Source organism: Pleurodeles waltl, chromosome 2_2 (genome assembly GCF_031143425.1).
Source record: "Pleurodeles waltl isolate 20211129_DDA chromosome 2_2, aPleWal1.hap1.20221129, whole genome shotgun sequence".
Taxonomy (NCBI): Eukaryota; Metazoa; Chordata; class Amphibia; order Caudata; family Salamandridae; genus Pleurodeles; species Pleurodeles waltl.
This window is the reverse complement of record NC_090439.1, coordinates 302,340,980-302,356,140: the sequence shown is the minus strand read 5'-3', so window position 1 is coordinate 302,356,140 and position 15,161 is coordinate 302,340,980. Positions and strand designations below refer to the sequence as shown.

Genomic DNA, 15,161 nt, shown 5'->3' with positions numbered 1-15,161 from the left:
TCAATAGAGGTGTAGGTTGTTGGCATCATAGTGGTTGATGCCAAAGCCTTTTTCAGAGTCAAAGTGTGGCTGGGCTCCGATACCATTGTCGGAGTCATCGTGTGTCTTGGCTCCAATAAGGTGCGTCTCAACACCGTGCACTTGCTCTACTACGATGGCTTTGTCGGTGCCGCAGGTTGGCAAGATTTTGGTGTAGTGTTGGGTGCAGGAGTCCCTGACTTCTTCAGCATCGAGTACTGCTGTGTGTCACCTCCGTGCCTGTCCATGTAGCCTGATCTGGATTGAGTACAGTCTTGTCATGTCTCGACTCCGAGGCGTGCCTTCGACGTTGAGAGGAACCCAGAGGCTTTGGTGGACCTAGGCGATGATGGGAGGGCTGAGAGATTGCTTTCTTTTTTTGAGGTGGTAATTGCACATTGACGGCCCCTGACGTTGTCCTCATCCTGGGCCCTGGCCAAGTGGTCTCTGTTTGTGTGGTGGTTCCATTACCAGCATAGGTGATTCCTCGTCTTCTTTGAGCTGGATGGACTTGTCGGAGGCGAAGTAGCGCAGATTGTCCAAGATGGTGTCTCCTTCCTTTAGCATCACCACCTTGTCTCTGATGATTTATAGATATTGTTCCTCTTCTGTCAAGAGCTCTGTTTCTCTGGTTCCGCCACTATCTCCATATAATGAGCTAGCCATGGTCTGGTCTGGTGCAAAGTGTCTTTTTATTTTTGAACAAGCTGCAGGCTGTGCAGTCCTGTTCCTTGTGTGACAGTGACAGGCCTACGTTGTGTTTATGTCTGAATACTCTTATTTAGCCCCACACTGAGGGCAATTATGAAAAACGGTCTTTTTTACCCTCTATTACCCGAAGCCAAACATACTTGACAAGACCTGGAAGAGAGTTCGGTTACTGAAGGAAACCATAAATCCTGGAGTGGCTTAAAAATACTTGCATCCGCAAGTCAACAATGACGTGCCAAAGTCACTTTCTCTGAGTAGAGACCTTTACAAGCCATTATGCATCCGTAGGTCGCGAAATGTTGAAGTTGCACTGTGTTTGGGCATAAACCGTCCACACCCAATGGCGGAAAAAAATCTCTCTAATAAAGAAGCTGTTGGACATGGACATTCCCTCGGAGGAGGTGGAGACCTTACGTCATATCAGCAATAAAAAAAACTTCCTTGAGAAAAACAACTTGTAAAGTCTGAGCCCAACACTAAATGGCAGGATTGTGCATAGCATGTGTATTTAGTTTTATTTTATTTTATGGTGTTGCCATATACGCCCAAAGTGGCTAGGGTATGACCAAAATTTGGTCCCTTGCTCACTGCGTCACTGGATTCAACCTAGCCTGGCTGATGAGGGGTGATACCCGAAACCGGTCCCAGGATGCTTGTTTCCGGTCCAGGAAGGATCTGGCTTGGCAGTTCAGTCTGCACTGTTCTCATGGGGAGCAGGGTGAACATTGATTAGCATATAGCTGGGTGCAAACTGGGAAGACGTGGTGAGCAAAATAACAATGGATTAAACCCAGATCTGTGACTGGGGGTGAGTGTTTGAAAAGTTTCAACACTCCAGCAGTCATTTTATTTTGTGGTGTTAGCATGTGTATCTGCAGCCAACACATGCTAGGAATAGAAATAGGTTTCTCTCCGTCAGTCATGATGACAGCTGGTGACAGAGGAGAGATCTCCCATGTCCAAAAAAGTACCTTAAACAACTCACAGTGCTTTGAAAGCTGAAGATAGGGCAGATTAAACTCCAAAAACGTAATAGAATATGGTCACTGAGAGGTCAGAGAAGAGCTCTTCTCAGACACAACATGCAGTAGAAATCTTAACTACATGGGGGAGGGCACTTCCACCTCATTGGCTGAAGATTGGGTTGTTTAAAGTAAGATGGGTGTGCTACTAAACAAACACTGTTGTTGAGGTCTACGGCCATTTCAACACAGTTTACTGCAGTTCAAAGTTACCTGCGATTACCGGCCTGACAAGTGGGAATGAGTCAAGTGTCAGAATAAATCATAGTTTAAAATTTTACTGGTTTAATTATAAAACATGTTGATTATTCGCCAAATGGGTCAGGGTAATATAATAAGAACTGTCCGATATTTCTATGCCTCTTTCAAGACATAACTCCTTCAAAATTATTTCACAGAAGTACGGTTTTAGCTTAGGTCTTTAATATGATGGGTACTCCTAAAACGTAACACCAGAACTGCTTTACTAATATGAATATGTCAGCAGAACTCTAATGCAATGCTGACCATTTAGTTTGTGGTGAACTTGATCAATATTAAATTATCTGTACAAAATACAATACATTTAAGGCACTCTATAAATCAAAATCAGAGTCAATTGTGTGATAGTAAATTCTGATCTTTTAATGTACTGTAGCCATACAAAACGGCCAGTGACATGAACATAGTATTATTTCCAATGTTACGCCTTAACCATTCTCCCCGCCCCACAAGTAGTGCAAGCTCAGTGCTAGGTGAGACGTATTTGGTATTCATCTGCCTCGGACTCCCATCCCAGGACAGTGCCGTTCCTCAGCGCACTTTGTTTTTTACCGAAGAGGCACTAGGTCCTCACCAGCACAATGAAGGGATGCGACTCTGGCATCTAGAACATGGCTATCCCCTGTAATTAATGTGGTATATTTTACCACACTTATGTGTGTATTAAAGCGCTATGTAAACCCAGGCAAACAATTTCTGATGTCAATGTTTAGGCCAACCAGATTCAGAACTATCGTCCCTTGCTCTAGTCTGCCATAGCTGTAGACAATAAATACTAGCTTTATGAGACCAATGAGAAATGTGCCTGCTCCAGGACCCAACCAAAGACACAAAACAAGAAACTCCTACAGGCTGCTGGGGATCAACCAATGAGACCAGGAATAATATGGACCAGTTGGAGACTGGTCCGTCCAGAGGGTGCTTCTGAAGGCAAAAAACAGGAAACTCCACAGAAGACAGTGCAATTCTTGTCAGTTTTCTATTTCAGTCGCCGTCTGTTGGTGTGCGTTAGCAGGAGCAGAGGCCTCCTCCTACTTCAAGACCCATCCGACTCACGTCACCTGAAGAGTTGAGTAGTGTTGAGCATTTTTACTCACTTCTAGACATGTTGTACACAGCAGCTGCATTGATGCACAGCATGGTAAGACAAAGTCAATATCTCTCGTACGTACGAGATCAGTTGGCTTTGCCAATGTTTTTTCCCCATGTTGCTATAATTCGACTCTGCCTATACATCCAATAAACTCGCCACCCATTCCAAAACTGTGAGTCAGCAGGAGTGCTGCTGCCTTCACCCTGGTGGCTCTGGGGGACAGTTCCAACATAGAGTATTTGACGGCAGCGCAGAAGAATGAAAACATGCTGAAGAACTGTTTAAAGAGCCTTAAGGTAGCCAGTGTCCAACCCAACAGGTTCCTAAGACCTAAACGCAGTACCTACAGCGTATTTCATTTCTACAGTTCCGTCCACAACGTGCTATTTAGGAGCCCATGTGTAACATAATCAAGCACTAAAAATGAGGCTGCATTTACTCCAGCAACCCTATATCTACTGCCTGTACCCCATCTGTAGGGTTGCATACTGTTTGGTATTAACAGGGCGTCACAAATGATTCAATGTTAAGACAACTCTATGCGACCCTAGACACAAGGGTCCAATCCTGTGGTTCCACTTAAACATCAAATGCATTTTTAGATGTTTTAATCTTGGTTTGTGTCATCTGATACAACTGAATTACCAAAAATGAAACCAATGATCTGTAAAAGAAAAGTCCAGGACCTAGAGCATTACGTCCTTGGTGTGGAGTCATCTGTAACCTTAATCCTTATGTCGTTCTTGGCTTTCGTTTACCAAGTTAGGGCGCTCGGACTTTTAGTATTTGCATGCTTGACCGAAATGACGAATCACACCCAACACCAATGATTGTATTAAAATGCAAATTACTCGATGGAAACAGATAGATCTCTGCTCGTTTGACAGCTTTTAATTAAAGGATTAGGTTACAGGTATATGCCCTATCACCATATTAGGGAAACCAATTCCATTAAATATTGCATCATTACCTTTAATTGGGGGAATGCACTAAGGCCTGGATTACTTTGTTTTCAATGGAAGAGTACTCCAAACTCATCAGAGTGGCTTTACATTAAACAGGACATCACCTCTTCTCAGTGGTGCTGCGAGTGTTTTAATGGAAATGTGCAGTAAGCCTGGAAAATCCATTCATATTTATCGTCTGTGATAAATAGCACTACATACTGCTCATGCAATGGAGCTTAAGACGCAGATTTTGATAAATAGCACCATATACTGCTCTTGAAATGGAGCTAACGATGCTGAGTCTGTGCTTATTACACTACAATCTGCATGTCATGTTGTCTGTCTATCATCCCCGTTGTAACTTTGGCAGGTTTTTCCTGAAATTACTCTTTTGACCACATTGTTTCTTGTCCAGCCTTCCAGCCTTTACTTTCACACCCACATGCTTACACACCTACTTGCTTCCTTCTGCCTTGTCTTAGTTTAGATACTCTGTAGGCTCCCAGAACAGACGGGGCGATGTTCTTATAAAAGCGGGAAGCACAAGAGTTCCTAAGGCTAATGAATGCATATTTTTCAAGTGATGATTGCTAATGAATATATCTGCCCGATTCCAATGTTACCATTCTCTGTTTCCCACGCTGTTTCTTGCTGATCTTTGCTCATACTAGACACATACGCATTTACAGCAGCTATCAATTATTCACCAATGCTAAAGGCAGTGTTTTGCACAGTTGATTAAAGAATTTGATCTTCCAGAAAAAAAAGCATATACAAATTCTACCCAAACACATATCATTTTCTGCAAAACCGCTCCTTTCTTCAAAATTTTGAGGATTACTGTTTTATTTGAACCCTTTAGGGGACAGGAGTATACCGCCCTTCTCTTTACATTTTTCAACCTCATTGATTGTAAGGAAAAATGATCTTTCCTCCCGGGCTACAAAATAGATTGCATGCGTATATTCTGACACAATCATCAAATGCCTTTTTAATATGAATCCTGTTTGCCACGGTTACAAAGTAAATGCTACAGCAGTATGTTAGTGAATCTCTTTTGCTACAATTAGGCCAAAATGTACTGCTTGCATGCCAGAAACAGCATCCAGCAACAGGGAGAGTCTTGTGCAGCAAGCACAAATCACCAGAATATCAATACTACATTTGTGGTAATTACCACATCTTTGTTCACTGCTGAATCACACCACTTTGCCTTGATTGTTTCCCATTTTACAAAGCTCTAAGTTCTCCTCACAAAATCGTAATGATGAGAAAAATACATTGCTTTGGTCCCTTTTCTAGACAGAAGTGTCTAGTAAATTAATTTGATAGTCACAGTGTCTCTTTGACTTGGTAGAAATTAAGCCAGAGGACTGGAACGTTTTTGGGTTTCACTTGCACAGGCATGCTCTGTGCTTGTTAGGTTTTGCCTGCACAGCGCTTGTGAAATCTATTGTATATAACATAAATCTTAAAAAAGGGTTACATCCCTCCCTTACTTTGTATTGGTCTGTGTGCTTCCCACATAATTTTACTCCAATTTTATTGGCTGTAGCATACTATTTCCTGTTGTTCCTCTCATCAGTGTCCTGTGGCAAAAGAACTGTTTGCACCAGCTTTGCTAGAACTTCTTTTAAGCATGTAAGCACCTCTACGTGCTTTGTTGGAAGCCAATGCTCCGATCGCAGTGCACACTCATCAGTCTCCCCGGGGCTGAAGCAGGGACCCACTCTAGTGATCGCTTTTATTTGAAAACCAAGCAGCGCACTCACCAGACTCTCAGGGCCGAAGCAGGGATCCACTTTAGTGCTCCCTATTGTTTGCAAACCAAGCAACTCAGAGGCCTGGGCTTGCAGGGACCCTGCTCGCAGCCCTGTCAAAGGTATTTTCAACTATTGCTTCACAGTATTACTAATGATGTCAGTAAGTATTCCTTGCACCCATGCTTATTGTGCGTTTGTGCACAGACCCTCTGTTGTCTGTATCAATGCCTGGTAGTACCTTTGCTATGAAGCATGGTCTGCTACCTTAAAATCACCTACATTTACTCTGCTGCTCGTATGGATGGTTGGCAATTTCTCTTCATGGCCTACCTTTGCTTAGCTGTACCTTCCTCCGTGTACCTCCACTGATAGCACCAGTGGTTCTTGTAACTCTGTTCCTGGCTCCTTTGTAACTGCATTCTGTACCTCTCCTGTCCGTATCTATGCTTTTATGTGCCTGTGCTTGGCTGTAGATTTGTTGCATGCATACCTGCTTGAATATACAACTGCTGCCTGTACATCTGCTGGCTGTATCTGAAGACTGTAGTGTTAGAGCACGTACCTCCGCTAGTTTATACCACTACTGTTTGTACCTATGCAGGCAGCACCTCTACAGTGCATAGGTTGTTACCTTGCTGTCTACCTCGAAAGGCTGCACCCCTCCCACTCCCACACATACTTGGATGTCTGAACATCTGCTTTTCCTTTATCTTTGCTTGCCATTTCTTCTGCTTGACTTGACAGCCCAGTTTCACTACAATGGGTTTGTAGCTGCGCTAGCGAGTATCTCTTCTTGGTTGCAGCTATCCTGCCCAGAGAGTAGATGCTGTGACTAAAACATCCTAAACCTTTATTTGATTCATACAAATCTCCACATTTCCATTCTTACTTTTTCACTACCCAGATTTCACTCATTTCTTTAATTTGATTTTTGCTAGCTCACTGACCCTCCCTTTCTTTTTTCTTAAATCCTTACATATCTTCTTGCTTCCTTCCTCAGTCCCTCATTCTCTTGTGCTTTCCTTTATTTTCTCATTATTTATCCTTTTCTTTCTTGTAACATAGTGGCTTTTTTCTCTATTTCTTTTTTACCACACCCACAGTTTTACTATTTTTTCCACTTGTTTATCTCTGTCCTACCTGTCTTCCTCTCTGCCCAGTCCTTCCTCCTAACATGCACTCACTTCCCACCCATCCCACTCCTTGCCTCTGCATTCTCCCTATTTCCACAATGCTAATTGGTTGTTCTCCTACAGTGTCCCAAAAAGAATAAGGTATTATTCTTTTAATTACATCTATCGGGGAGCATGCAAACCTCTTGCATGTCACAACCGTACCTTATGGCATTCAGGCACCCCCCCGTTCAATAATTAATTCACTTTATCAAGTTTATACCTTTCTCAACAAGCTAAAACTTACAACAAAACATATTAATTAGGTGAAACCTATTGCATTTACCAATGCTTGTTTTTACTTTAAATCAGCAGTTCGACCCACTACAAACTTATTCTGAAATTGGTTGGGACTTGGGAAAATTGTGTACGCACAATTGTTTCTCAAGCCTAAGTTTGGAAAAAAAAACCTTTCAAGATATCAAAATGATACTGTTTAAACATTTTTCCTTAATGTTTGAAGTATTTTATATACATGCGTTGTCTGTGGTTTTGACAGACAGACTAAAATGTGGTAAGGTTACTAGAAATACTGAAGTGGACAGTAATACCAGTAAGAAAATGCTACGCACTTGTAGTCCTGGTTCTGCATTGTATGACTCTCCAATGAAGTCAAACGCTTCAATAATTCCTTTTGCGTGGGAATTATTTATGCATTTATGACTATCAGTGAAGATCATACTATGGAGAATCATTATTATCTTCATGCCACATCTTCTTCCTTCTTTAGCCAAATAGACTGCGCCTTTTACATTTATAAGACCTACTTACTGTGCTTCTTTCCTTTTAACTAAAACGTTCCGGTGTCACTTCTGCTTCCATTTCCTTATAGTACAAAGATGGTAAGTGAACAAAATGAGAGAATGTTGGCAAGAGGGAACATAGGATTCACAATAGGAAGACCTGGAGAGGACTACTGTTGAGTCATTACCAGCGCATCCATCTTTCCTATAAAAGTTATTTTCTTTTTGAGGTTATATCAAGTATTAATGGTCCTACCCTATGCATCCATATGCTCTCTGCAGTACTCATTGTGCTGACTTATTCACACAGTGACAAGAGACAACCTTTATGCTTCAATCAACCCTTCAGGAGTCTCCTTCGCACTACAGAACAACTAATTTGGATACCAAGCAGGATAAATTCATGCTGAGCCTGAAAGTACTCCATAGACAAGTTGTGGCCTAGCAGGCTGACAGCCAAATCCTAAGACATAGGTTCCACAAGCTCATCGTCAGCAGAAAAAAGAAAACAGTAACTTCACATTGGACTTAGACCAGAAGCTGGAAGTATGTTCTGTGGAAAGAAAAAAGACATATCTGTGTTTGGATGAACCAAGATCCCTGCAAGGAAGAGGCGTAGGATGCACCCAAAAAGAGATTGAAACTTAGTATAGAAATGAGGGACTACATGAGTGAGACTGAAACCTGTACAAGTTGGTCTTCTATATAATGGTATTCAAATCATACCTTTATCACAAATTGTATTTGATTTTTTTACTTCAAAACTGACCAGACAACAAAGACATCTGACCCATTAACTTTCTCATCAGTATGAAAAACAGCCTTTTGCAACCGAAACTGTCAAAAAAGCCATCAACCTACCCAGAAGAACAAAACCATTAGCCCAACTAGTCACTCTACAAGCTTGAGGATTATGAGCCAGCAGAAGGTGGACCAGAAGAAGTCCAGACTTCAGATAGTATTTTCTGCAGAACGAATGAAAAACGACTGAGGTTGGATCACCACAAATTCTAATAGGTCTGTGATGCATCCAAAGAAAGAGTGCAACTAAATCCAACAATGCAACAAAGCTGAAGCCCATTTAAACACTGGACATTTCCCGTGTTATAATGCCTGTTCAAATCATGAATAGTATTCAAATAGGTTGGTTTGCAACAATGGGACCAGAACCATTAACTTTTTAACCCAAAAACAGATCCAATGATCAGAAGGTCACTCAGCCTTCCACCTGAAATGGTATCAAAATTATCAAGCTGCATGTAAAGCAAAGTTAGTGCCCTCAGAAAAGGCCATCCCTTCTTTGCCTAACCATTTGCTCTACAAGCTGGTAAAGTGTGACGGTGAGCCAGCAACGATAAAGAGGGATGAACAGTGTTGCATGGAACTGGCTACCCACCATTACTTTTCCAGTGTTGCAATGAAAAGAGGATAGATCCAACAATATCATTTAACATGATTTACAAAGGTATCAAGAGAGTAACTTGTTGAGTGTGACATTGTCCCTGCTACAATATCTGTCAAACCTGAAGTCTAGCTCTGTTAATCAAAAGCGAGCAAAATATGTAAGATCTCATCTTCTGAAAATAGAGTCCCTACAGTGACAGTGACCTGATCTGAAGAGTCTCACATATAGCTGTCTTTGGAATATAGCTCACCAACCCAGGAGTACTCCTACAATAATAACATCATTTAGGTGCACCACCAACACATGTCAATTGAGAATCTTGAACCCAATGAAAGATGGCTTACACACTACACCCTTCGAGCGTTCACTAGTAATCGTCACTGAAAAAGAGCCAAGAAGCATCAAATTATAAGATGCATCAAGCAGTCAAGGGCTAAGCTGTCTTGTCTGAAAAGAAATGACTAATGGGCTTGAGGACAGTATAAATGCTCAAGGCTTCACAGGCTTACTCTTTTACTGTGAAAACATCTGCAAAGTCTGCATGACAGTAAACTCGAGAGAAAACTACTAAGAAACACACTATTCACAGAGCAGAATGGAAGTGAGTCACAGGGCATACACGAGTCCCAAGGTGCTCGGTCACATACACCATAAAGACATACAGAATGGGCCAACTTTGGGGAAAGTAGATATGATGTTAGATGTAAAGCCACACAATAAATACTTTCTGAATTTGGATTCAATACACACCTTTTTCTTTAGTAATTCCAGATGCTCCCCAATTTGGTCAAGCTGTGGATTTATGTGCTCTTCTTCGAAACTGTACCGGAGTTTCCACCGCTTGATCCAGTCATACGTGCTCATTAGCTTAGCTGGTAACTATATGTAGGGGAGGAGACAAAAATGAGCTTTAAGTTTGACAGTCATTTTGCACAAAGCACCACAAAATCAAACCTCTTTACCATGCAGACAGAACAGAAAGACTGACGATTCATGAATTAAAACTGACAGCATCAAAAAGATATGCTAACTGCCATTTTTTGTTTTTCTGTATGAAAACACACTGCAGTGGTACATAAACATGCCAGGACCTCGAGGAACAGGCATTTTCAAAGAAGCATTTTCAAGTCACGGGATTGAGTGACTCCTCCTTCTCGTGATCCTGCTCAAGTATATCAACTCCTTTGTGAGATTGTTTCCCGCAGGCAGTTGAATAAAGGAATGTAGAGGAAGTATGGAGAAAGATGTCCATGCAAATGTAATTACACATGTAAACGAATATACTAATATGAAGCACTGCAATAGCCACAGGCATCTGGGGAGGAGGGAGGACGCATGTGAATCTACAGCGCTACGTGCTACAAACAGATGCTTACTGGGTAAGTAACATTTTTACGTTCAATGACATGTGTGGCTCTAAATGCACATGCTCTGTATAGAATGTAAAGCTGTTCCACCATAAAATCGGCGCTAGCCTGTGAAAGTTGCAGTTTACTGAAAAAGTGTTGGTGGCACAGTTTGACCTACATTGGCGTGCTAGTACATCGACACAGTAATGCTTTAAAATGTATGTGGTGTAGACCATGTGGCTGCCTTACAAACATCAGCTATAGGTACGTTTCCAAGGAAAGCCACAGTGCCCCTTTTTCCTAGTAGAATGTGCTAAAGGAGCAACCAGTAACTGTCGCTTTGCTTTATCATAGCAGGTTTGTATACATTTTACTATCCCTCTAGCTGTGCTGTATTTGGATACTAGACTGCCCATGTGAGATAGTAAAAAAGCTACAAAGAGCTCTTTGGTTTTCTTAAATTCTTTGGTTCTGTCAATGTAAAACATAAGTGCTTTTTTAACATCTAGCGTGTGAAGAGTTCTTTCCACAAATGTGTCAGGCTGCGGAAAGAAGATTGGTAGCTCAATGGATTGATTGACTGATATGGAATTGGGAAACTACTTTAGGAAGGAATTTCAGATTTGTATGAAGGGCCACCTTGTCTCTAAGAATTTGGAAGAAAGGTTCTTCCAAGCTTAGGACCTGGAGCTCACTAACATGTCTGAGTGATGTGATAGCGACAAAGAATGACACTTTCCAAGAAAGGTACTGAAGAGAGCATGAATGACGTGGCTAAAAAGGAGGGCCCATGAGCCTAGTAAGCAAAATATTGAGGTTCTAGGATGGTACAAGGGGCACTCTGGGTGAAAAAACTCTTTTAAGGCTTTCCACAAAAGCTTTGATGACTGGGATTCTGGACAAGGAAGTATGTTGTCTGTTCTGTAGATATGCAGCTATAACTGCGAAATGTAAGCGAATAGATGTGTAAACTAGATTTGCTTTCTGTAAGTAGAGCAAATAACATACAATGTCTTGGACAGTAGCTTTAGTGGGACTAATATGTTTGCGTTGGCAGTAGCCTACAAAACATTTCCATTTTGTAGCATAACATGCTCTAGTTGTGAGTCTACAATCTTCACTGAGAATATCCATACACTCCGCAGGCAATCCTAAGTAACCAAAATGTAAGTAAGTGCCTCTTTTTTCTTTTGACATGGTCACACCCACTCAATTTGTGCCTGGTTTCTGGTGCAATTTTGACTGAAAGTGCTTTGGTTCTGCGCTAAACAGGTCCTCAGTGCCAGATATCTTTCCCTAAAGCTGCACAGTCTTTTTTCCCCCAATTAGCAAACCTTTAGCTACCACTCTAAGTCCCTAGTAAATGGTACCCCTGGTGGCAAGGGTTCCTAAAGGAAGGCCCCTGAGGGATGCAGCACAAACTGTGCCAGCCTCAGGGACCCCCTCAGTAAGTGCACACAGTGCTGCTTTCGTAGGCTGCATGACTTGGTGCAGAACTCAAATGGAAACAAGACCAGGCACACAGCTTGTGTGCCCTGTCCACTTTACACTGGATGCAACTTATGTAGTTCACTCCTCTAGCAGGAATTCCAGCCCTAAAGGCAGGGTGCATTATATTGCATGGGAGGACATACCTGCATGAACAGATATGCCCTTGCTATGTCTGTCAATTGTGAGACATAGTAAGTGTCAATAGGGATGTTTGGTATCAAACATTTCATATTACTAATCCTTCATTGAATCCAGTGATGGATTTATTAGTACATGCACTCCGAGGGCACCTGAGAGGTGCCCCATGAAAACTTACCAACTCCTAGTGTGGGCACTGACTGAACAAAACCAGTACAGTCTCCACTAGGCAGAGGAGTGACCTTCTCTCCCAGGCAGGATGGACATTCCAGGGCGGGGAGCTTCAAAGGCCTTGCCGCCTTTGAAATGTGACCCAGGCCTCTCCAAATGGTGAAGAAGGCCGACCCCCAGTTCCTGACCCCACTTTTGGCAGCAGAACTGGCAGGAAAATTAGGAGGCTTGCCCACTTTATGCCAGTGCCACCCCTAGGGTGGACAAGCTGAGTGGACACCACTGTGTAAATTTCTTCATCTTGCATGGAAGGAATTAGGCCAAGAGGGTTTGGCCTATGCCACGCCACGGGCCCCAGAGTCACGTCAGACGAGAGTGGCACGAAATGGAGTTGTGTACATTGGGTGATCTCTATGAGGAGGGCCAGCTGCTCCAGTTTGCTAGGCTCCAGGAGCTGGGGTTTCCGCCTGGTCAGTTCCTATTATACTGCTCCTTGTTACGGGTCCTGAGGTACGGGTGGGGGGGATGTCTCGGTGGGTCCTCCCACTCATTTGCTGATTCAATACCTGCAGGTGATGGGTCGGGGTCATCGCCTGATTAGCTGGCTTGCAGATGCGCTGAGAACTCACACTGCCCTGGAGAGTGAATCGCTACACGCGGCGTGGGAAGTGGACGCGGGCGGTCCAATTGCGGAGGCGCAGTGGAGGTTATCTCTCTCGGGCCACCTTAACGTGCCCCTTAATTCTCGATTTTGTTTAATTCAGTACTATATAGTACACAGAGCCCACCTTACGCCAGCCCGCGTGAACAGATACTTTGCCCACTGAGCCGCGACTTGTCCCCGGTGCCGCGAGGTTGGTGCAGACTTGTTACACATGGTGTGGTCCTGTTCTAGCTTGTGCTCCTACTGGAGGGTGGTAATTGACAATTTGTCTGACTGCACAGCACAACGGATTCCCTTCACGTGGGAGGCATGTATATTGGGGCTATTCCCCAGAAGCAAGCGGCACAGAGCAGAAGTGCGCTTCACGGACTTGGGGCATATTGTGGCAAAGCGATTAGTGACTCGTAGGTGGAAGTCACCAGATCCCCTGCCGGTACAGGCCTGGAGGCGCTCTCTCGAGGTATGGGCAGGGGCAGAGGGTACAGCACTGAAACGGGAGGAGGTGTTGGGGCTGCGCCAGTTTCCGCTGTCTACCTGCTGGGAGGGGCTGATGTTGCAGCTGCGAGGCATAGGCGGGGACCCAGTGGAAGGAGGTTTGGACTATTACGAATGAGTATCTATTGAAGAAGAGATGCACTGCGTAGGAGGACTGAGTGTGGGAATTACCGAGATCTGCTATAGCGCTGGGAGACGGAAAAACGCAGTATTTACTGAGCTTGACACTTGGCTCAGCCCCTCTACCGGCATGCCGGTCTGTTGCAGTTTGATCCACAACCTGATCGGGAAGCGATTACATGTGAAATAATTGTATAGACGTCCGCAACCAGCAGTTGTTACTGTTGTTTTTTTTGTTTTAAGGTTAGTTTATATAAAGTTCATAGTATCTGCCCCCTTAGCAAAGACACCCAAGTTGTAACCTTGTGATGGAAGCAATGGTGCGCGAGCGAGCGCTGCCAAGCGGCATTCTCACTGATAGACGTTAAATAAACTATTAACTTCTTAGGCTGCACCTTCGAAACAGGTTGATAACGGTAGAGTACACCAAACGAGAAAACACTGCTGGACATAATTCGCAGGTAACACAGTAGACGAACTACACGTCTGAGCAATTGTAGGTTTATGCTGAATAGTATATTGCACCATTGCATTATTGTCTAACCGAAAAATACTCAAAGCTGTTGCAGCTGCATACTGCACTATGTTAAAATGATATTGCTACACAACATGATGTAATGTAATGATAAAATGTCAATAAACAGATTTATGAAAAAAAGAGGGTTAGGCCTATGCCACTTCCCAAAGGAAGTGGTCATAGGAAGGGTGTAGTCACCCTAAAGGTGAGTAGCCCATTGGTTACCACCAGGCACTCCCAAAAAAATGCCCCTAAATTCAGTATTTAGGTTGGCCCACCTGAACCCTAAAATCAGATATCTGCTGACTAAGAAGAGCCGGACAAACCAGAAGTCAACAAGCAGAGAATACTGAAGACACCAACTAACTTGGTCCAGCCTTCAAAGATCCTGCACTGAGAAGAAGACTGTCCTTGGGAGGACTGCCTGCCTTCGATCAAAACAAAGTACTCCCATGGACAGCGGACATGTCCAAAAGAAACCATCTCTAAGGAAGAAGTCTGCTTGAGGAACCGCAAAACCGCCGCCCAGAAGCACCTCTGCACCCTATGCCCCCAGCCCGAGTCTAAGTGGCCCACCAGTCCAGCGAAGGTTCCCCAGGGCTTCTGACCAACAGTCCACCGTAGGCTGACCCCTGCTGGACTCCACAGCAACGCCTGCAGCCTAAATTCGAGGAATCCCACTTCTCGTGACCTGCCTGGTGAGCTGTTTTTCAACACCAAAAGGCACCCCTGCACCCAGAGCCCCAGGGCCTTGGGGAGCTGGACCGCTGGTGTGATTACGACCCTTGGCATCTCAACTTACCTGGGCAGCTGTGGGATGACCTCTCCCGGCCTCTTGGCCAGAGTCTGCAGCCTGTTTCTGAAAATGATCTCCTCCACTGAATAATATTAGGCGCCCGACACTGTGTTGGTACTCTGCACCCAGCTGCCCCTGTGCCGCTGAGGGTGTAAGTTTGGTGCTGCCTTGTGGCCCCCCCTTGTACTTACCTCAACTCCAGATCGACCCTTGACCTCACTTTACTCACCTGTAAGCAGCGCTTCAGCGGATACTCCTGTCTCCAATGGATAGCATTGGGCGCCC

At 43.8% G+C, this 15,161-nt stretch overlaps 1 protein-coding gene across 3 annotated transcripts in view; it reads right to left on the bottom strand.

Moving 5' to 3' along the window:
• OTULIN (OTU deubiquitinase with linear linkage specificity) overlaps nucleotides 1-15,161 on the bottom strand; it is a 337,117-nt gene that overhangs the window by 73,542 nt on the left and 248,414 nt on the right. For all 3 annotated transcript variants that reach the window (XM_069219764.1, XM_069219765.1, XM_069219766.1), the window contains one exon: nucleotides 9,886-10,014. In XM_069219764.1, coding sequence (XP_069075865.1) covers nucleotides 9,886-10,014 — 129 coding nt within the window. The remainder of the gene's footprint in view (nucleotides 1-9,885; nucleotides 10,015-15,161) is intronic.